The 24,511-nt window shown below is 38.3% G+C and overlaps 1 protein-coding gene across 1 annotated transcript in view; it reads left to right on the top strand.

The window, feature by feature from the left end:
- The window catches only part of HAO1 (hydroxyacid oxidase 1), a 41,457-nt gene that overhangs the window by 6,364 nt on the left and 10,582 nt on the right, over positions 1–24,511 (top strand). Inside the window, exons 2-5 of the mRNA XM_034432345.3 lie at positions 263–414; positions 12,954–13,209; positions 14,880–15,055; positions 19,310–19,401. Coding sequence (XP_034288236.2) covers positions 263–414; positions 12,954–13,209; positions 14,880–15,055; positions 19,310–19,401 — 676 coding nt within the window. The remainder of the gene's footprint in view (positions 1–262; positions 415–12,953; positions 13,210–14,879; positions 15,056–19,309; positions 19,402–24,511) is intronic.

Consider the following 24,511-nt stretch of genomic DNA (forward strand, 5'->3'; position numbering starts at 1 on the left):
CAAACTCATTGACATTTGGCAACTAATCATGCTGCTTTTTATTTACTTGCTCTCCATTCCCGGCCATTTGTAACTAACAAAAGCTGATGTCAGTGTCTTGGCCATTTCCAGATTTCAGCATCTGATGAGTCATTTTAAAAACCAAACTTGCTGTCAGTTAATATTGGAGGCAGTAATTTATTGCGTCGGCATCACACATCTTAATTTCTAAATAAACCCTTGCTGTGAATTATTTACTATCAGACCTTTTCCATCCATGCAGATTAAGACTTTACCCCCGGATGTTGAAAAATGTGTCAACCCTGGACCTGTCAACTTGTGTCTTGGGAGAGAAAATCAGTATGCCAATATGCATTGCAGCCACTGCCATGCAGTGCATGGCTCATGCAGATGGGGAAATTGCAACTGCTAGAGGTATGTTCCGGGTATGGAAATTCCTTGTAAAGAAATTCAGCAGCGAAGATGGTTCAGTTAAGGGAAGAATGCAGAAATGTCTTCTTTCAGATTAAAGAAATCTTATTGTCTCCAGTCTGTTTTGCCTGTTTAATTATCATATTTTGCTTAGGGAACAACACATTAATACTATATCCTGTGTTTTAACTTCCAAGCAAAATATTGTGCAACAAGGCAAGTAAAGTTATAGGGATGCAGTATTTAGAGTTGACTAATCAGGAAATGCTTTTACAATCTAGCACTGGCATCCTTTTTTAAATTTAGAGTTAATATTACTGTATTTTTCGGTGTATAAGATGCACCTTCCCCCCCCCAAAAGAGGCTGAAAATTTGGGTGTGTCTTATACTCCAAATATAGCTTTTTCAAAGCTTTTTTTCAGCCCTAACTAGGTGCTAGCCAAGTGAAGCGATCTCCCTGTACTTTGCCTGCTTTTCTCATTGTTGCTTCCTCTCATCTGTGCCTTTGAAGCTGTTTTTTATCCCCAAGCAGGGGATTAAAAATCCAGCAAACTAATGTCCTGAAGCTGACCAGACTAAGGACACTAGCCAGATGAATACCTGGTAGGCAGATTTTTTTCCCCTATTTTCCTCCCCAAAAACTAAGCTGCCTCTTATACTCCAAAAAATACGGTAATCTGCTAAACTACAGCTGAGGAAAAAATAAAGCTCTGTTGGCACATTGCAATAGGGCTACTTTTCTGAAATAAGACACTACATGTAGTCTAAGTAGACTGAGTAAGCAGGTCCTGAAAACACCAGCTGAAAATTGTTATCCACAATAACATTCACTTTGGGATAAACGTGTGTTGTGTCATGAAAATAAAAAGTGTTCCATATTTGATTCTCCTGGGACGTTTTATTTAATGTACACCATCATTACACTAGAGTGGGAATTTAGCTACTTTATTTTATGGTTTTCCACCACACATATTCTTCCTAGTACTTCTATGTGTATTTAAGATAAAGTAGCATGTTAAGGGAAAAGCTTATTCTTTGATTTCTTTCTCAGTTATATACAGAGTATTCATCTTATTAAACATATACTGTAGATTTACATTGCAAAATAGCAGTAAGAACTATTCGGCACTATTGCAAAGCAGTACAAAGTAATCATTCTGAAGAAAAAGGTATGAATTGTAACTTGTAACTTTCATTTGGTAAATGAGGCTTGGCAATGTAATGTTATGACACTGGGCTTGAATTAGCCAATACTGATATCTTAACTATTTTTAAAATGTTTTAAATGTTTACTAGGCCTAGAAAAATAGTACTACTTATGTACATGAACACTATTTTAGCATCTCATTTGCTACAAGTCTTTCATCAAAAGTTTATAGGAATAGTCACAGATTCATGATATATTTAAATAGTGCAGATCAGTGCCAAAGCAGACTGAACAACAAATTTCTCCAGTTTAGTGGTTCTGATTATATTTCACTGAGAAAATTAAATTGTTCTTGGGAATCTGTGAATGTACACCATTGTCTGCCTGACCATTACATTATTAGCTTATGCTGCTAATGCATTAGAGTACATGCAAATTTACTAATTTAAAAACTATATTGGATAAAACAATAAGCCAATCCTGAAATATTTTCTGAGAGAAGTCAGCTGATCAAAAACTAACTGATTTCTCAAATTTACCATGCCAGTGCCTACTTGTCTTCAGAATTTTTTTAAAAAAATTCTAAAATTTATTTAATTAAGATTGCCTTAAGGCTGATTTAGAGTTGCCTGCAAGTGTCTGTAGCCATCGCTGCATCCCTATATCGTGAAGGGGTTGATGAGTAAGCAGAGGTTGCAGAGGGCTGGAAATGGGTCACTGCAAACATCTCCTGAATCCCAATAGTGCATATAGGTGTGCACCCTCTGTACTGATTGGTTCTGACTTCTTGCTGGGAGGCAGGAGAAGGCAAGGCACATTCAAGCAGGAAACTTTAAAATTTCTGACATCTAAAAGGAAAGCCTATGCAACCATCCCTGAAAACCAGATACATACATTCCCTCACCTGCTACATTGGAGAGCTCTGCTCCAGCTTTCACTTGGGCTGAAAAAAAAGTGTTTTTTGTGGGGGGTGTATATTGTCCCTGCCATAATTTTTTTTCTTTTAATGACCCTGTAATCCAGGGGTCCTCAAACTTTTTAAATAGGGGGCCAATTCACAGTCTCTCAGACTGTTGGGGCCCCAGACCAGCTGGGTGGGTGTGGCTAGGTGGGCATGTGACTGGATGGGCATGGCCAGTTTAGCAGCCCATTAAACAATACACACTAATTAAACTTTAATTTGTTTTCCTCCTGGGGGTGTTTTATTTGCTTTTGTTTGCATGTTGCTCTTTTGGTTGATGTTTTCTTTTTACTAGATCGTTTTTAAAGTTGTTTAGGAATCTAGTGATCCACTTCAGGAAACTCAGTTTTGCAGCAATTCTTCACCGGCAGGTGGGTGGGATGATGTGGGCAGGGAAGCCTCTTAGTCCCACATGGGCCGGATTAATGGCTTTGGCAGGCCATATCTGGCCCGTGGGCTGTAGTTTGAGGACCCCTGCTATAATCCCTTGAGTCGGGGTGACTGAATGGAGCTGAGTGTTTACTGGCCGGATGCCCTTCCTGACACCTACACAGAGCTTACAGCAGATATTTTTTCTTTGCACCCAGAGAGAGAAATATCTGCTGCTACCTAGGATCAAACTCACAGCCTCCTGATTGTGAGGTGAAAGCTCCACCTCTAGGCCACCACGCCACTCACCCTGCCATCAACTTATCTCTGAATATTTACTGTTATGTCCTAATTTAATAGCCAGGATTCTTCCTGAGATGACATTAAAGGCTGAATCCCTCATCTTCCCACTGCCCCCATGTAATAAAATCTTTTGAACTGAATTCTTCAGGCAAGAAAGAGACACCAATTTCTAATGCAGTTTTAATTATTTTCACTAAGCACCTCCATGGCTTGTGGATTCCTAACCACCAACAGATTAAAAAGCTCTGGGCAGAATCTTGTGTATGGTAGAATCTCTCTTTCATTGAGATTTCTGTAACAGGAATACCCTGTTTATACTCTCTAAAAGCTTCATTGCTTTAATAAGCCATGGCAATGTATTTGCTTTGTTCTCCTAGTGAGAGTTTTATATCCTGGTGAAGCAGTTACTAATTTTTCCTAGGTCAAAACCTGCTAGGTGGTTTGTAAGATGTCATGTATCACAAAACCTGACCACTGTTTTCAGACATATTTGCATGTTTTGGGCACATCTTTGCCCTACTGTTTCTTCAGTTCATCTGCCAAACATTAATTGACCTGTTGCATACACGATGGGTGTACATATTTTAAAAAGCAATTTACTTTGGCCATGCAGGTTGTTGGAGCTAATGGTTCACTTTAAAATAACAAATCTGTTTAACATTCTAAGTTATAATGGCACTGAAAAAAATAGCTTTCTGAGGAATTCTTGCACTTATGATTGTTGCAGTGTCCCTGTAGCATCATCATCAAAACTTGGACACTTCACAACTAGTGGGTGTTTATATCACAGTCAAGTGATCATCATTTGCACACTTCATAGCTGGTTCTGACAAAGCGAGCCAATGGAGAAGCCGGCAGTAAAATTGCAAGTCATGTGATGTCTTGCTTAATGACTATATTGCTTAGCAATGGAATTGCCAGTCACAATTGTGATTGTTGAGCAAGGACTACCTGTATCCCTTGAAGTGATCCGGTTGTTATTGCTGCATCGGCTGGACATGTGTTTCCAAATGAGCTTGCAAGTGTGAATGGAAAATGCACAAGACAAAAAAAAAAAAAGCATAATTTGGTTATTATGCAATTGTTAGCATTAATTAGACAGAGCATTCCCTTGCTTGGGCCATCCGATGTAAAAAGAAAGGCGATGAGTTCTTTTGTTTGTTTGTATTACAAGGCATATACTCAGTTCGGACTGGTTCAACCTGCGGGCGCTATGCCGTTTTCTAAGCTGCGTGCATGTGTGCAAGCTGCGTGTGCAAGCAAAGCGCATGTGCGGAAGGCGCGCAAGTGAAGTGAGCGTGCACGTTACTTTGGTTTTGTTACCTATGATTTGCAATTAATTTGGTCTTAAATTGATGGATTGCCATTTAAAAATCAAGCTCAGTAGAAAACATTAATCAAAGCACTTTCTGAGATGTCTTGCATAATAGTGTCCCTTTCCTTAGAATTTAGGAGTAGATAAATGGTGTCATGTATATCCTTGTGCATTTTGACAAAGCTGTATATTAATGTGACACTGTTTTCAACTAAATCAATGGTCAATGATAATTTGGTTTATTCTATTTATTAGAGTTCATATCTGCTGTTATGTGATTCAGCTAATAAGTCCAGTTCCAGCCCTTCAGAGTTATTCAACTTTTTTCTTTGTTTGTAAAATTACTCTGAGATTTAATTTTAAAAAGCTTAATTGTGAAAAGCTTTATTTGTTGGTCTGCTGGAATTCAGAAAGACGAGAGTTTGCTCTGTCAGTTGGGTTTTGTCACATTATTATTTTACCTATGTTATTGTGAGATGTTCATTTTCATAAAGCATTCCACTCTTCTCTTACTGAAAAAAAAAAGGTATTATTTGAGCCAACTGATCAAATTCATGTTAAAGCTCTAAAAGAGGTCATCTCGGTGCTATTAAATGAAATCTTAATATATTAATATGTACAGCACAGTTGATACAAGGGGCTGTAACTGTTTATTACTCCAGTTAATGGCTGTTTCTTCCAAGTAAAATTTTTGGCTCAATTATTGATTGTATATACCCATGATGGTGAGCCTATGGCATGTATGCCACAGGTGGCATGTGGAGCCATATCTGTAGGCACGCGATAGTTGCCCTAGCTCATCTCCAGTGCACATGCGTGCACCCGCCAGCTGATTTTCAGCTGGCCCTGCCATGCTACCGCTCCCCTCCTAGGAGTCTCCATGCCGCCCGTTTTGGATGCCAGGTAAGTACAGGGCTCATGCGGAGGCTCTGGGAGGGCGTTTTCGGCCTCCAGAGGGCTTCCGGGGGATGGGGGAGGCCGTTTTCACCCTCCCCAGGCTCCAAGAAAGCCTCTGGAGCCTGGGGAGGGCAAAAAACGGGCCTACCGCACTCACCAGTAACCTTTTTGCCGTCACATGCCAAAAGCGGGGGTGGGCGGGTTGTGCGCGTATGCGCAGGGGTGCGGAGTGCAGGGGGCATTGAATTATGGGTGTGGGCACGCGTGTGTGCGACCCCCCTTGCACTCCCCCTGCTTTTGGCACGTGATGGGAAAAAGGTTAGCCATCACTGGTATATACTATTGAAAACACCCCATTTGCTGCACTGAAAGGAATAATGACATATTATTAGGCAATCCATGTCAAGACTATGAGAGGAAGACAGAGTTATATGCTACAGTATAATGAGAAACCAAACATGGACGGTGGGGGAAATAACAATATTCAAATCTTGATGCTTAGAATCTCACCAGTGATGACCAAGCCCACAAATTAAGGGCTTCAAGCAAGAGAGACTGCAAACACAACAGAACTAGCTTCCCATATTTTGAAATGAAGTAATTGTCAGAGTTCCAAGTCACATACCCATAGCAAACAAAGCTCTGAGGCAGGCAATTTCCTCAAAGAATAGGTTTATTGGATATGTCATATTGGCACAGGCTGGTGAAAACCGACTCTGCCTATTCCCATGGTTTTCATCTGATTAAAAGGAGCCCTGGTAGCGCAGCAGACTAAAGCACTGTTATTAACATCAGCTGCCTGCAATTATTGCAGTTCAAATCTCACCAGGCTCAAGGTTGATTCAGCCTTCCATCTTTTCTAAGGTAGGTAAAATGAGGACCCAGATTGTGAGGGCAATAAGCTGACTTTTTATAAAATATACAAAAGTATGAAGGCTATTGCTTAACACATTGTAAGCCGCCCTGAGTCTCCGGAGAAGGGCGGCATATAAATCAAATTAAAAAAAAAAGTAAAAGCTTGTCACTTTCTCAAAAAAATCAGTCACATGGTCCAATCAGGATACTGTCCAGTTGCTAGGTGACTCCAGTCTCCTTCTTCCGAGCACCTGCAGGAATGTCCTTGGCTCCCACAAGAAAGAATTTTGGCTACAACACCCCAACTATCTCTACTCCACCCTCCCTGTCCCTCTGTGTCTGTCGAGAGTGTTCTGTTTTATGTATTTTTTTATTTAATTTATTTATTTAGTTATTTTCGTCGAGCATTTATTAGATAACAGATACAAGTATAAACATGAATATGAATACATGAAATGGATACGAATAAAAGGGAACATTAGGACAGGGATGGTAGGCACGCCGGTGTGCTTATGCACGCCCCTTAAAGACCTCTTAGGAATGGAGTGAGGTTGACATTAGACAGTCTAAGTTTAAAGTTTTGGGGGTTTGGGGAAGAAACCCCAGAGTCATTCATTCATGCTGACCAGCATATCCTTGATATAAATTCTTAGAGCATTTGATTAATGGATTATGTGCCATTGTGTCATTGTCAACTCTAGACAGATTTTCTCCATGATAAAAAGGTAAAGGTTCCCCTTGCACATATGTGCTAGTCATTCCCGACTCTACGGGGCGGTGCTCATCTCCGTTTCAAAGCTGAAGAGCCAGCGCTGTCCAAAGACATCTCTATGATCATGTGGCCAGCATGACTAAACGCCAAAGGCTCATGGAACACTGTTACCTTCCCACCAAAGGTGGTCCCTATTTTTCTACTTGCATTTTTTATGTGCTTTTGAACTGTTAGGTTGGCAGAAGCTGGGACAAGTAACAGGAACTCACTAGGGATTCGAACCGCTGAATTGATGACTTTTCGATCGACAAGCTCAGCGTCTTAGCCACTGAGCCATTGCATCCCATATAACGTATAATATGGAGACTGGTTATCTCCATGATAACCAGTTCCTAGTTGGTCCTTCAGCTCTTTCAGTGGCAACCACGTTGTCATTGTAGCTGAATCTTCCCCCTTGGTGTTGGCCCCTCTCTTCTTCTCTTTCCTTCCACTTTCCCCAGCATTAGAGCTTTCTCCAGAGAGCTAGGTCTTTGCATAATGAGTCTGACATAGATAGGATATTTTACAGATTATGAGAACAACTCACAGGGTATTTTCACTGGAAAACTGAATTCAATTATTTTATTAGCCCTGTTATCTTAGTCTCCCAATGGGCAGCAAAGGGTCTGCTGGCTGCCAGAAGAAAAAAAGCCCAGAAACTAGTGAATTGTGATTTCACTGAACTAGGACTGCATAATATCTTGGTTTACATAGGTAGAACCTGGATAAAGAGAAATACACATAAAACCTACGAAAAAGAAAGAAAAACATATATATATATATATGTGTATGATCTATATCTATATCTATATCTATATCTATATCTATATCTATATCTATATCTATATCTATATCTATATCTATATCTATATCTATATCTATATCTATATCTATATATATATCACATGTAATATGACATTTTAAAATATAAAACTTTTTTCACATATGCTCCATCTGAATAGCTTAGCTTTGCATATTCTTGCTTTTCAGGCCCAAAGGCCATAATAAAGGTTTATTTGATTTGTCTATTCTTCCTGAGAGAATAAGAATAAAGGAGTTCTTTAACAGGGCTAATAAAATAATTGAATTCAGATTTCCAGTGAAGGACTATAGCAATTAAAATATTGTAAGCTAAAACTATTTCTATTCAATGTACAGTACATTTTATTTGATCCATAAAATGGCCTATGAACTTCATGGTTGAACTACAAAAATTGGCTAGTTGTGAAGAATGGGTGTGGGTCTTAAAACTCTGTGTGTCTTAAAAAAACACACAAAGTTGGCAAAGAAAGAAAAGGGCCTTAGGTACCGTAGTTAGACTCTGGGGTCTGGCAAAACTTCACACAGTATTGACTGATTCTTGTAAATGGGGAGAGGAAAAAAAGGGGCCCCGGGTAGGGGGGGTTCACCACTGGAGATGGTGGATGAGGAAGATCTGATCCCCTTGTCATCCCTCTCTTTGTTTCTAGTTTTTTTTTAGTAAAGTTTTAAAATTTTAATTGTTTTTATATTTATCTTTTTAATCTTTGTAAGCTGAGGAGATGGGAAGCATATAAATTTAGATAAAATATCTATCTATCTATCTATCTATCTATCTATCTATCTATCTATCTATCTATCTACTGTGTTTCCCCAAAAAGAAGACCCTGTCTTATATTTTTTTGAACCCTGAAATAAGTGCTTGGCCATGCGCTCAGAAGCCCGATTGGGCTTATTATCAGGCGATGTCTTATTTTGGGGGAAACAGGGTATCTAGATAATGGATGGATAGATGGATGGATGCTAGACAGACAGATAATACTGTAATATTTGCACTGTTCATTGCTTCTACAGCATTCATCACAAGAATCTCAAAATTTCCACCTCCTTTTATACCTTTCTGATAACATGAGAAAAGTGTCAAATGTCTAATAAGCTAGCTCCCTCTAGTGAATCATTGAAGGTGCAGAATCAGAATTTAACACTTTGCTCCAAAGTTGCTCCTGTGACAAGTTACAAGGTTATTTGGATTTTTTTTTTTAAAAAAAATCCTCCTTAAATTTGTAGGGGTAAACACAAACAATTCAGGCAGTGGTAATGTTAAATTAAGAATACAAGAACTGGGATTTGATGTAATCTAGTATATTTTGATTAGCTATTGGAGAATGGAAAACATTCCCTTCTGAATAGAAGGATAGAGATGTCAGCCTCTTTCACACAATAAAAGAATTAATGAGGGGCAGAAGTAAGGTGCAAGCTATTTTCCACACACTTCAAGCTACATGTCTATTGTTCACCCTGAAGTACATTCTAGTTCACTTATCAAGCGTGTTTCTGCAGCCATTTTTTTCTGAGATATCTCAGAAAAGAGCAATCAACTTTAGATGAACTGTCTGGTGCCAAACAAGTAAAAGCAAACTGGGCCCCTTCGAAGCAAGATGGTAACCACTCTTAGGTAAAGATTTTTAATTAGAAAAAAGTATGCTAATTTGCACAAGTGAAATTAAAACTTCCCATGCATCTTTACAAAGAACAGCTCATCTGCATACCCAGAGAATACTGAAACATGTCCTCCCCTCTCCTCCCCACAAGTACTATCCCTAAGTGGAGGGTTTCCCAACCTTGGCAACTTTTAAGACATGTATAATGGATGGAAACTGAATAAGGAGAGATTCAACCTGGAAATAAGGAGGAATTTTCTGACAGTGAGAACAATCAACCCATGGAACAGAAATTGCCTTCGGAAGTTGTGGGAACTTCATCCCTGGAAGCCTGCAAGAAGAGACTGGACTGCCATCTGTCAAAAATGGTGTAGGGTCTCCTGCTTGGGCAGGGGGTTGGACTAGATGACCTACAAGGTCCCTTCCAACTCTGTTAATCTGAATGTGGATATCAACTTCCAAAATTCTCCAGCCAGCATGACTGGCTGAGGAATTATGGGAGTTGAAGTCCACATGTCTTAAAGTTGCCAAGGTTGGGAAACCCTACCTTAGTAGTGTCTCTGTTCACATGTCTTTCGTGGTACCTGCTTCCCACTAATAAACCTCCACAGTTGTTATCCTTCTGAGACACAGAAGAAGAGTGGCCCTAAATAAAGTCATATTGCCAAATATTCATCATTTATAACTTGCTGAGTTGCAGGTTGTCCTAATCAGGTTTCATCCTTCTCTCTATGGTCTCATAAGCAACTTCACTTCCTAAACTAGCAGCTTATAATATCCAATAATGTAGCTTTCAGACAACAGAAGATTGACTTATTCATGCCTACTATTTATCAGAGGCAGAATCTATACTTTGTATCTGTTTCTAGGTTTCCAGTAATACAATTCATGAACAGGAATTACAGAAATCTAAGTAGCTACTTTAGGGATGATAATTAATTGAAGAGTCAATGTTAGTAGATGCTCCTACAAAAAATAGTAGGCTATTAAATGTAAATCGAAGAAATAATTAAACAGTACGGTATGCACATCAAGATATTTAGTTATTGTTCAGAAAGAAAGCAGTTCACTTAAAGATTTAGAAACTACATTCTTCTGATTATTACCATAGATTACCCTCTCCATGTCTGCCAGCCCTTTTTAAAACTATGATTCCTCCACATTGTCTTTCTCTAACTTGATGCCCTCTGGATTTTTTCAGCTAGAACCCCTCTTAATCCTTAGTCAATATGGGTAAATCTTTGTCCCAGCAGAGGATAGAAAACCATCTAAAACCATAGTGCCATTATGAGAGGCAACAAAGCTTTAAAGAAAGTTAAAGAGGATTAGAGGTTTGTGGATTGCATCCATTTCATGTTAAATAAAATATGCCCTCTGCCCCTGGCCACAAAGCTAGAGATTGCTGTATTTCAATCTTTGGTGAAGGAGGAGAGAAATAGTTCTAACTGAGAGCCCATCAACACTGCAGATCAATACTTGATTCTTATAGTAAATGCAAGAATGCTGATTGGTAATGAATAATACTCCCCATACATTCATACAACATGCATGTAGAAACAACTTTCACTGCATCAGGAACATACATGAAGGCTTTTCTTCCACACTTTTTTAGAGTACACCACAAAGTTTCTGCCTTGTGGAAATATTAACACATGAAGGCCAAAGGCTAGAAACTAGGAAACTGAGTTCTAGTCCCACTTCAGACATGAATGCTGGCTGGGTGACTTTGGGCCAGTCCCTCCCTCTTAACCCAAACCACCTCATACAACTGTTGTGGGGAAAATAGGAGGAGAAATGAGTATTAGTCCTGAGTTATTTATAAAAACAATAAAGACAAGATTAAAACAAAAATCTAAATCTGTTAGCCAAAAAACAGCTGATGACATTTAAGTCTATGTCCACTGGATGGTGCACTAATACTTCTAATAGCAAATACTGTGCTCCTTAACTCCAAGGTTGTTAATATTGTGACAATTTCTTGTGATAGATTGATAAATATTAATCAATGTAGCTCTTAATAGGAAGTAATATATTCAAAAAGAGTATTTCAGAAGGATAATTGAATTTGCGATAAAAAAAGCTGGAACTAAATGTTTTTTTAAAATTGTCCCTTTTCTAATTCAAATCTTTTTGACATAGATTGTTTATACACCTCTCTCTCTCTCTCTCTCTCTCTCTCTCTCTCTCTCTCTCTCTCTCTCTCTCACATACACACACATGCTTACATACACATGCTTACACACACACAGGCAGATGCATGAAACCAAGTGGACATTAAGGTTGAATTTGAATGTAGATATGTAATATGGAGAGGCTTCTATCTTCTATCCTTTTAAAAGCTTATTGAAGTATCGGTATTGTTTTGGAATTACTTGCAATATAGTGCCAATCACATGAACAGTTCAAATATACCAAACACACTACCCCAAAGCAGATTTGGCCATTAACTTGCTATTAGGAATGTACAAACCCTAATCTTCTGTTTTCATCTTTTGATTGTATGGTTAGTAGGACATGAGTTTATGATTCATGTGCTTTAATATTCAACAGACAACTAAATCTTTAAGAAGTATTTCTAAAATTAGTGGGCATTCCGAAGAAATTATGGTCACAAAAAGTAGGGATTGCTGTGGCTTCCTCTTTTCTTGCTAAATGGCTAATCATCCCACCATTAAAAACATGCTTTTCTGCTGTTAGGAAGAGTTGGGAATCAGTACTCTTTTTCCACTGGCTACTTAGTCACTTGGATTAACTGGATTGTGACTGACAATGAAGCTGACAAGCCTCCTTTGAAAACCAGTGGGAAATGACTCGCTGGCTTGGGTTGGGAAGCAATGATCTGCAAGCAATCACTAGGGAGGAAGGCACATCAACTGCTTCACTTTCCTCTTAGCATCCTTGCTCAGGATTGGTGGGAGAGAAATGTTCTCAGCTGCAGGCAAGAGATCCTATACGTGAGTATTCATCTCACAGAAGTTTTTGGAGAGCAGGGAAATGCCAGGCTAGCATAATTGTAGTATAGCTTAACATCCAGACAAACTGGCCTAGATGTTATACAATATACTCATTCTATCAAGAAAGTGAGGAATGAAGTTTATAAGTCCCTTGGTAGTTGATGCTGGACAAAATAGTTGGTTTGAAATGAAGGAGCATAAATATTTTTAAAAAGGCTTTTCCACAGAATGTCTATTATTACAATAAAAAAAAAAAACAGGCTTCCTTTATTCCTCCATAGAAGCTGTCTGTTAGTAGTAGCAGCTAATCCGATCTATTTACAAGGAAATGATAAATGCTGTAATCAAGTCAGAGATAACAAACAGGCAACCACCCAACTGTGAAATCATCTGGCATTCATCGTGCCATAAAACAAACTGAATTCCATGCTGCCAATACAGATATTTTTGTCTTTGCATGAAAGCGATGAGGCAATTAAAATGTGGCATTTTTTTTTTCAAAATTTTGAAAAAAAGTTATTTTAATTTCTGTGCTACAGTCCTCCTGTGACTAATATTCTTGCTTTTCAGCCTGTAGGTCAGCAGGAACAGGAATGATGCTGAGTTCCTGGTCCACAACATCCATAGAAGAAGTTGCTCAGGCAGCTCCAAAGACAATTCTCTGGTTGCAGCTCTATATTTATAAGGACCGTGAGGTCACCAGGTCCTTAGTGCATCGGGCCGAAAAAGCTGGCTACAAAGGCATTTTTGTGACTGTGGACACCCCTTATCTTGGAAAGCGGTTAGATGATGTACGCAATAAGTTTCGTCTGTCTCCGCATCTCAGGTACTTAGGGACAGAAGTATCAACTTCCCATCTTTTTCTCTAGGTTCAAACCCTACATGCTATATGTATAGTTCATATATAATTCAAACCTATACCATGCTATTATTGTAACAATAAGCTAGTAAACATGCCTTCCATATCTAGTATGCCAAATATGGAAAAGAAAAAATATTTCATGCAGGTTGATAATTTTACATCAAACCATGTCCATACATTTATAAAAACAGTTTTACTGGTGTTTTACTGAAACCCTAAAAGCCATTCTTAATTAACAAAAAAATGTGCTGTAAAACAAATTTTGGTGTTGCAGTTGAAATGGAAAATGTCTTGTTCTTCCAGATATATGCATTTTAGTAATGTCACTTTGAAGGATTATTATGACATTAATTAAATTTTAAATTAATTTTAAATTAAAAATTAATAAAATTAGTTATTGAGTTTATCCCTCTTCATATAGTTTTATATATTCAATCTGCTGCCGGTGTTGGGAAAGTTGAATATTGATTTGATATGTTGTTTCATACTCGCGGTTTCTAGCTGTTAATGGAGGAAACAGGAAATGGTGTCCTTTCAGATACAGCTGAATTGCAGCTTCACGTTTCCTCAACATTGTCCATCTTGGTTGGGGATGCTGGGCACAGTTGTTCCATATTGTCTAAAAGATCACTGTTCCCATCCTGCCATCAAGACTAGACTAGAGATTTATGAACCATTGGGAGGCAGCTGTGTTTTGAAGGGTCTAGCAAACTGCTTTGAGTATTTGTTCTAATATTCTGAACACACATGTTCAAAATAGGTTGCTAAGATGGCCAGCAGCTGCTTTGAAGCTCCAAGCAAGATGTTAGCTTTAATTCTTCTCCTTCAGTTCCCTTCCTGTTGGATTTTGGGACACTGTGGGAAGATGGGAAGCGGATTGTTTCCTCTTTTTCTTTCTTTCTTACAGATGCTGTACATTAAAACAATACAATGGCCAATCTTCTCAACATTTGTTGGTGATATTTTTGCTTAACACAAGCTGAATGGATGTGTCATACACACCACAATTCAAAGGACACACTCAGCGATAGACTTCACCTGAGCTACAATATAATACAAACTGTGATGAATCAGACATACTAAGAGTTTATTTTGTCCAGCATCTTGTAGTCAAGAGTAGTTTAACCAAACAGTTTCAGGAAGCCACTGGGAGGGTCTGAGTCATAAGCCCTTCTAGTGTGAATCAATTTTCCATTCCAAATGTCTGGTATGTAGCTATACAGTACCCTTCAGTACAGAAGCTTGTCTATTTTGTTTCTATGTATGGATAATTGTTGCTAACAGTTCTATTGGCTCCCATGGAGTTTTCAAATGATCTTTAAAGCTATTTAGTTGTCACAGTTAAGACATCTTGAGTAACTAATTCTATATGTGAACAAAATATACTATATGTATATTATACCAAGAAAACAAAAAATATTTTCTTTTCTTTTTGGAAGAAAAAAAAATGCATCGGTGACATAAGGTATATTGTTGCACACAATGACATTCAGTAAATGTTAACCCAAAAAGGTTCCCCAGCCATTATTTATACACACACATACAAACATGCAAGCTTTTAAGGCAATGGCAAGTGTTGATATTTTTCAGTTAACTTTTCTTAGTTTCCCCCCACTTTCTTTTTCCAATTTCAGAATGAAAAATTTTGAAACCAATGAACTGGCATTTTCATCTGAGAAGGGTTATGGTGAAAACAGTGGCCTGTCTGTTTATGTCGCAGAGGCAATAGATCCATCAATCAACTGGGATGATTTGAAATGGCTCAGAGGACTGACTTCATTGCCCATTGTTGCTAAAGGAATCCTCAGAGGTTGGTTTGTTTGTCTAAAATTCTATAATATTTGAGGGGCTGTAGAACTTCCTTCCCTAATCAGCTACCTTCTAGTGAAAAGCAATGATAATGCTTAGTTTTCCAACTTCATTTTCTGTGCCTTTATCCTGCTAGTTATTGGTCCAGTGGTATTTTACATGTGGTACTATCAATGATGAACATTTTGTCTGAATTGTTGGCCAATATCTCAGCAGAAGGGCGTATGAACTACACAAAACCTTTGTTGAAAAGGTTTATCTTCACTTTGTATATGTATATATACAGTAAATGTACATCTCAGAGAAACAGACAGCATATGTAAATACAATCTATCTTATTTTATAAGGAGCAATTTGTGCTATCCATTTTACTTCATAAATAACTGATCCCTAAAGCCATCAAACATACAGGGCAGCTGCTTGCATAGTTGAAAAAAAGGGTGCAAGGGTCTAGCTGGAGTAGGGAACCAAATATTGGTCCAAATAATAGTAGGTTCTTCCTTGGTTTGAAGATAGAAAAGTAAACAAAAGCTTCCATAGTATATTCAATAAATTTCATTGTCACAAAGATGAATGTTTGACATACGGTAAATATCTTAAAAAGAGTGGATTGGAGATGAGTTTCTTACACAAACATGAGTGCAGACATCCTTGTTGAAAATCATCCTTTGAAGATTAACTTGGGAGGGCCTGGTTTCCAGCTGAATATTAATCTTCTATAATACCTGGACAATGCTTCCCTTTCCCCCCTCCCCTCCCCTCCCCTCCCCTCCCCTTCTCTTCTCTCTTTCTGTTCCTCCTTTCACTGTAAGAGAGAATGGGAGATACAAATGGGGATCTATTTGTTTTTTAAATGGACTTTCTCTTGCAGGTAATTAATTTTAATCCGTAGGTAATCTGATTCAGTAATCATAATAGGTCCCATTTCTCTTTTTTGGTATATATGAGCCAGGGGTGAAATGCTCCTGGTTTGGACCGGGTCACCTGATCCGGTAGCGATGGGTGGTTTGGAGAACCAGTAGCAAAAATCCTTGCCCCCCCCCATGCCCAGCTGAGCCGCACGATCATCAGAGGCTTTTTTTTTTTACTTTTAAAAGCATTTTTTCTACAACCTCTTCCGATGAAAAAATGCTTTTAAAAGTAAAAAAAAAAAAGCCTCTGATGATCGCGTGGCTCAGCTGGGATCGTCAGAGGCTTTTAGAGCATTTTTTTCTGCAACCTCTTGGCCAAAGAGGTGGTAAAAAAAAAATGCTTTGAAAAGTCTCTGACGATCTCAGCTGAGTTGCCTGATCTGCAGAGGCTTTTCAAAGCATTAGAAAAAAATGCTTTGAAAAGTTAAAAAAAAAAGTTGGCCATGCCCACCCAGTCACATTATCCACCACCACCACCAAGCCACGCCCACAGAATCGGTAGTAACAAATTTTACATTTCACCCCTGATATGCGCATGGGTGTAAAAGTATCTCCAGTTCAAATAATAATAATGATATACTTGCAGGCAAAATGCAAAAGTGTTTTCTGATGCTGTTTTCCTGAGGTATAAATTGTACTGTTTTGGCACTATAATTTCATACACAGCAAATAATATTTGATAGTTTATAATTTGTTTTCTAAAAGGTGCTTGTTTGCTTTAGGGTTGGGTGGGCTAGATTATACATGAAATAAAACGTAAAAATATATGAATATGAAGAGAAAAGCTATAACACAATGTTAAATGGAGCTCAGCTTAGGTCATATCCCTATTTACACTTTCTGGAATTAATTCAATCAATTTTTTTAAGGGCAATCTTTCAAGTTACTATATTCCCAATGTCATTTTGTGACTTGAGGCTCTACTTTTGAAGAATCATAATTTTTAGGCGTTTGTTAAAACTGAATTTAACCTGCTTGGGTTTGGCTCCCTTTGTACTGATAGATCTATCAAACTTCTTGGAGTTGTTGTTTGAAGGCAGGACTCCAGTAGTATGGTTTTCCTACAGGGACCCTCCTTGCAGTAGAACTGGGGAGTTTCTCAACTGATATTAATTTCAGAAAAGTTTTTTTAAAAATTGGGATATAATCATTTTTTCCTCAGAAGATAGAGGATTACAGATTGTTTATTAGATAAAGGTAAAGGTTCCCCTCGCACATATGTGCTAGTCATTCCTGACTCTAGGGGGCGGTGCTCATCTCTGTTTCAAAGCCAAAGATCCAGCGCTGTCCAAAGACGTCTCCGTGGTCATGTGGCCGACATGACTAAACGCCAAAGGTGCACGCAACGCTGTTACCTTCCCATCAAAGGTGGTCCCTATTTTTCTACTTGCATTTTTTACATGCTTCCGAACTGCTAGGTTGGCAGAAGCTATAGTTTTAATTATAAAAGAGCCTTCACACTATCAAGGTGCTAGGCCTTACTATTTATGGCACCTAGGAAAATCCATGATGGAAGACATCTTGCCTTTGTATCTCTCTAGGGAGTTTAAAGAAATAGAATGTCTTCTAAATCTTAGCCTTTTGTTTAAACTAGAGGTTCTATGTAAGGAAGCATGTTTTTGTGTATGATTTCAGTAGGCAAACCCATCAGTCACACAGACTGCTATGTCTCAACAAGTTAATGTAACTGTAAGGGCTCTTTTGATACTGAGCATGCCTATATGTCAATTTGTACATTAATGTAATTGTGTGCTGATCTCTGGTACAATAAACTCCTTGGGAAAAAATTCTCTTTTCTAAGGCCTGCTTAGATGGACAAGATCCAGGAAGCAACATGTTTGGAATAAATTCAGAATCTTGGAAAGTGTAAGAATTTTCCATTCTGATTTAATTAAGGCATGATCTCTTTAAATGATTTGAAATGTTTCTTCACTGTCTTTTTTCCACCTGGGCTAAATTTGAGATAGTTGTGAGAAATTGCAGAAAGACCAGGAAATGAATTAGAAAGTTATCATCAGTCATCAAGACACAAAGAATGAGAAGTTTTCCTTTCCTTTCTTGGCCTTCCTGCAGTTTCTCACAACATTACTAGGAATATGTCATGTCACAATCTCCCCCCCCCTTTTTTTGTTTGCCAATTCAAATCCACAAATAAACTTACATTTTGTATTCTGGCTAGTAGGATTAGATAATAAAATTGTATCCTTGTACTTTTCTAATAGCTTTTAACTGTATTTAACATAAATTTGCTTGTGATCTTGGTTTGGAGTTGTTTTATGGTGTTTTCTACCATTTTCTGCATGTGTGAACATTTCCCAAAATAAAGTTTTATTTATATAAGTATCTTACAATTCTCTAGGATCTGATCTATATAGATATAATAAAATAAATATAAAAATAATATATTTAATTCTTTATAGGTACATGTCCTTTTGTGCTGGCTTGCCTATGATTAAGTCTACTTTGTTCTCTTTGGGATAACGAAGTCATTTAAGCAACATGAAGTAACTGATGTAATCATTTGTATAGATAATTACTGAAATAATTAATTGTGGTCAGCAATAAGTCTCTCAACTAAAGGGATGGTTTTGAGGTGATTAGGAGGATGAGTATTTATTAAAAGAAATGGGCACATCATGGAAGCTAAGTTTTGTTTTGAAGTGGAAACGTTCCAGAAATTCTGCTGAACTGTTTAGATTGGTTGAATTCAATAGAAACAAAGCCAAAACAAAAACTGAAGGGATCGCAGAGTGATTTTGCAGGGTGGGGAAAACAAAACTGGTGCACATCAGTCCCTCTTCTCTTTCTTCTGAATGGCCTTATACTGGACCACCAATCCACCCCATCTACTCAGCTCTTTCCCTCCCCTCCCCTCTCCTCCACCACTGTTGATGTCTCAGTGTGGCATGTCACCCTGAACTGCCAACCACACATTTTTCCTGGCATCTTAATTTCCCTCCCTTCCCACTACTGCCCCTTCTATTGCTTGTATGTTTCAGTTTATAACTAAAACTAAAACTAAAACAAGAAGAAGTCCCATCCAACCACCCAAACCAGGCAGGTGCAGATCAACCCATGGTCTGTGTACAACAGGCTTTGCACATCCCTGCTTATCAGTCTGGCAAAAGAGGTGTTGTTGATAGTCCTTTCAAAGGAAAGAACAGGGCCTTGTACTTAGGAACAAGGCTACTTTTTAGCTTCAGCATTGGTTCTGGGGATCATTTAAATGGCTGCATTGCATTTTTCAGGCTGCCTTCTGTTTCTGAAAAGCTGGCATTAATGGATGTTGCAGTTTCCAGAATGACAGCTGCAACTTTTAAAAATTCAGCATTTTCTTTCCCCAGCTGACGATGCTAGAGAAGCAGTAAAGCTTGGCGTCAATGGGATTTTGGTCTCAAATCATGGTGCACGTCAACTGGATGGTGTTCCAGCTACTGTGAGTATTAAAGGAGAAAAAAATATTAAGACTTGGTCTTAGGGATCATTTGACTAAAGCGAGAGCCATCAAGCAGCTGGTATTTCTCTAAAATCAGAAAACAGTTTGGCCTTTTAGAGATGCTGCAGTGCTAATATTTGATACTAGCGAACTACTATTGACTCGCTTGGTTTTTGGAAAAGCACATAATATGAAATAGAAATTCATTTGCTTGTTTAATATTAGCTTTGTTCTTTAGAACCGAATGCAAGCTTATTTTTTTTCCCCAAGCTTGAAAGGGTTGCTTCCTTATTTTTGTTTGCCAGAGCATCATAAAGCAAAATGTTACAAGCCTATGCATATTTTTACTAGTATTAATCTGCTAATTATTTTTTCATCATAAAATAATCTACCCTGTCTTGATAGCGTGATTATCAAAGGATATAAAAGAAGCTTGGAAGTCTCTGTGTGGCTGGAACTGATTCAGCTTGGCTAAACATAGAACTACTTCAAATAAGGTTTTAGCGTGTTTAGCAGTTATTTTTGCAGTCTATCAATAATCTGTGACTCCCTTTCCTGTTGATGCTTTAATGTTTATAGTGCTGTATTTCAGAAAAACTGTAAACTAATTACTTGCTGTAAAGTATTCCCAAGAAACATTTTAAATAAAGGTAATTAACATGGCAAACTTAAACCTTAAAGTATTAAATGAAATTCAGGCCCAATAAATGCTTGATTAAAACAAACAACAAAATTACTCTAGTTAATGTAGCAGTTGATTTATCTTAGACACTCAAGGTAATTACGTGAAAAGCAAGAGAGTGATTCTAAAGAGGGAAAAAAAACAGAGTCAGCCTATTACCCTCAACAATCAACGGAGAAAAGTATATTCTAATCTTTTTCAGTTCCACAGATTCAGGATTCCACAGATTCAGTACCACAGATTCAGGAGGAACACTCAAAGTGTATTCTTGTCATGTCAATGGCATAAGCTGGTTGTCAATGGATGAAGGTTGGCGTTGTGTGATCCAGAAAATTACATAAACCCAGCAATTGACATAGCATGTTGTCTGATGATTGCTTGATTTTCTGCCATCAAATTGTTTTTTATTCCTAGCAACCTCAAAGATTTTCTCCATGATGATCTATTTCTAAACTGTTCTTTCAAGTTTCCCAATGGGACACTCATCACCACTGTAACCATGTCCACCCACCTTGTTGCTGGTCATTCTCTTCAGAGGTGGGATTCACTTACCTTCCCTACCGGTTCACAAATGTGAGCATGTGCCTTCTGCACCTTATGTCCAGGTGGGTGGGTGGAGCCTCCCGTGGTCTCTACTACCGGTTTGCCCAAACCAGACAGAACCGGCTGAATCCCACCTCTGATTCTCTTCCTCTCTTTCCTTCCGCCTTTTCCAACATTAGAGTCTTTTCCAGACAGCTAGATGTTCATGGAATGATCTGAGGTCATTTAAGCCTGATCATTTGTGCCTCAACTGAGAACTCTGGGTTGATCAATGATCCATTTATTTGGGTTCTGTTTGGCTGTCCATGGTACCCTCAGAAGTCTTATCCAACTCTAAGTTCAAAAGCATCAATACTACTTCTTTACAATCCAACTCTCGCTTTCGTAGAGTGTCACAGGTAATATCATCACTTGCATATTTCTGATATTTTGTATGTAATGCATATCACAGTACATTAAAGCCCTACTATATTCTGTTTGTTTGGAAGTAGCTTACAATGGAGACCCAGAAGATGTTTGTTTAATCTGGGTTCAGCATGTTGTATGAACCTAGTCATGTAATTATATAAGGCAGTTTGATGGAAGGGGAGGGATAATCAAGTTTTTCTTTGGCGTGCTTAAGATAAGCATGTATTCATGGCTTTTATTTTCAGAAAAATTGACTATTTTTTTTCACATCTATACCAAAAAAGAAATAACTTTACTGCAGCTGGCATGCCAGTTTAACAGGCTCAGAACAGATTAATCATCCTGGAAGAAGGAAAGAGAAAAAATATCTAAGCATTTTTTTTTTTGAAGTGATACAATGTTGTATTTCAAAATGGGAATTACGGTAAGTGGGTACCTTATTTAAACTGAAAACACACTGTGAAACTGTGCCAAGTAAGGCATACAATCTCTGAATGAACAAAAGTAGGATAATTTGAATGCTGTTTCCAAAGGTGCTACAAATGTAAATGTCCAATACTGACGCTTGCTTATTAGTAACTCCTTATTGGATATTTAAAAAGAAACTACGAGTTATTCAGCATGAGGGAATATGTGAGGAAAGCATAAAAAATTGGGCTAGTGTATAAAAAATATCTTCATTTGACTTCCAGGCTATAGGCTATTACTACTTATCTCAACATTAATCAAGACTAGTTGCTATTGTTACTAAGTGGAGGCAGAATATTATTGTACAATTAGTTTTTATAGGTAGCAAATTACAGCAACATTAAAGCAGTAAACTGTAATAATGTGTAAGGAAAATCTTACATCTTTGTACCAGAAGAACTGTGTTAGGTGTGCCAGTTGTGATGAGCAGAAATGCTACACTCACTTGAGTCATCCTATTGGTAATAAAATGTCCCACATTACTAAAAATATCATAAATATTCAGCTGTCATTGGAACATGTTCCTCCTCTTTCCATAAGATTAATACAGATAGTCCTCAATTTATGACCACAACGGAGCCCCAAATTTATGTTAAGTGAGAAATTTGTTAAGTGAGTTTTGCCCCATTTTATGACTTTTCTCGCCACGTTTGTTAAGTGAATCACTGCAGTTCTTAAATTAATAACATGGTTGTTTTGAATCTGGTTTCCCCATTGATTTGGCTTGTCAGAAGGTCGCAAAATAAGGGGACCATATGACTCCAGGACACTGCAACTGTCATAAATGTGAGTCAGTTGTCAAGCATCCAAATTTTGATTGCATGGACATGGGGATGCTGCAACGGTCATAAGTGTGAAAAATGGTCATAAGTCATTTTTTTCAGTGCCATTGTAACTTTGAACAGTCACTAAATGAACTGTTGTAAGTTGAGGACTACCTGTATTCCCATGTCTGATTTTTTTTAAAAAAAATGAGAATAGGCTATGCCAGTAGGGTGTCCAATCCCTCTGATGGCCACAGCAAACCTGGACTTGAATGTGCCAAGCACAATGGCCAGATGGGAGGGGCAATTCTACTGTGGGCCAACTGGAGTCCAGCTGTAAACCCTCTTATAAAGACTCACAACAAGAAAGCAAGATTCTTACAGATACAGAATGGGCAGATTTATTGCGGTGGGGAAAAAAAGGGGCAAGGTTCCAGAATCTCTGTAAATTGAATATGTATATTTTGGCCATCAATTATCAGCAAGTACATTAAGGCAGGGCCTGGCTAATGCCTTTGATCTTCTTTATAATCAAGTCTTGATTTAATGGGGAGGATGCTAATTACTGATTTGAGACCACAAAAATGTCCATCTGTTCTTGTTCTGCAATATTTTGAAAACCTCTATCCCCCACCCCCGGCTAACAAAATTCTATCATAGCAGCAAATCTCTGACTTCCAAAGATTTTTTTTTCTTGATAAGATCTAAAATGTCCACATGGGAGGTCTGGTGGAATAGATTAAAAGTTATTATTATACAGGTGGACTGAGAACAAGTCCCACACTCACCATTCGCCAGGTCATCTAGATCAGAGGTGTCAAACTTGCGGCCCGCGCTGGCTATGCCACCCCCATTTTAGTAAAGGAGAAAAAAGTTGTGATATGTCATGTGGTGACAACGTGTCGTCATGAGTGACACCCCTGATCTAGGTAGCCAGTGCCCCACTGCCCTATTCAGCAGTTAACTGGAAGGAATATCTTCTATTTTGTGAAAAAGCAAAACAAACAGAAAGGAAACAAAGCTTGCTTCTGACCTCATAACTTAGTCATTTATAATGGTTTACGGTGCATATAAACTCAAGCAATAACTTATCTATAGAAGGACTTCCCCAAGAAATGTAAAAAGCAGGCTTATCAGTAATTATGATAACAAGAATGAATTACTTCTCCATCTTATATGATACACTGATGCAAGGTATAACTCCATCAATCTGTGCTGCTTCTTGTCTATAGGCCTGTCTGTCCCAATGTTCACCATATTATATTTTAGCGATAGCCAATGTGTCTCATACATTGGGTGGACTGAGTCTAAGTACTGCTGCTTTCCTGTCCTTCTTCAGGACAGGAATTCTTTGGAATTCTATTATTCCAAACATCTTTTTGGCAACAATGACCTGACATTGATAGATTTCAAAAAGCTAGGAAGAGATTACAGGAAATTCCATGGTTGCAATAAAAAGAAAAATCCCAGAAGAAGGCAATGGAAAACTACTTCCACACTATTGTGAAGAAGATGAATGGATGCTCATGAAATTACCAAGAATTAACTCAGAAGTGTTATGTTACAAAGGGAAGCGTGAACTACAGTGTAGGAAAAGTGTAGCTATTCCACCATGAAAGTCATGGTGTAGCTATTCCATCATGAAAGACATGGTGTGTGCCTCTACTCAAGAAGCTATTGATCAGCTTGGCTATAGGGAAGATTATAGATAAAATAGTAGTGTTGCAGATGCAGTAGATGAACTGATTCCTTTTCAGATGGGACAGGATCATCAGACTCAAATTATCTGACTCCTATAATTGGACTGGAATGGGGAAAGCAAATGTCATGGATTTACTGGATTCCTTAGCCATCTTCAATATCACTGATGACATTATTCTTCTAGGTTGGTTGCAAGGATTGGGGCAGGGTATGGTTGCAGCGTTTCTCCCCATTTCTGAATGGCTGGTTCAAGTCTCAAGCTAATGCTGTTTTTGGGTGTGTAACAGGGGTGGGTTCCACTTATCTTTGCTACCGGTTCGCAATGGGAGCGCACATGGGGATGACGTCGGGGTGGGTAGGCGGAGCCTCCCGCCACCGTTACTACCAGTTTGCAAGATCCGGACTGAACCAGTAGCAACCGACCACTAGTGTGTAATCCCTCCCTCCAGCCTTTCTAGCAATTCCCCAACATCCTATGCATCAAGTAATCTGATGATGATACCCAGGTTTTAATTATATTGTTTTCCATGCTGGATGAGCAGAA

Source organism: Pantherophis guttatus, chromosome 1 (genome assembly GCF_059756535.1).
Source record: "Pantherophis guttatus breed Tessera chromosome 1, ASM5975653v1, whole genome shotgun sequence".
Taxonomy (NCBI): Eukaryota; Metazoa; Chordata; class Lepidosauria; order Squamata; family Colubridae; genus Pantherophis; species Pantherophis guttatus.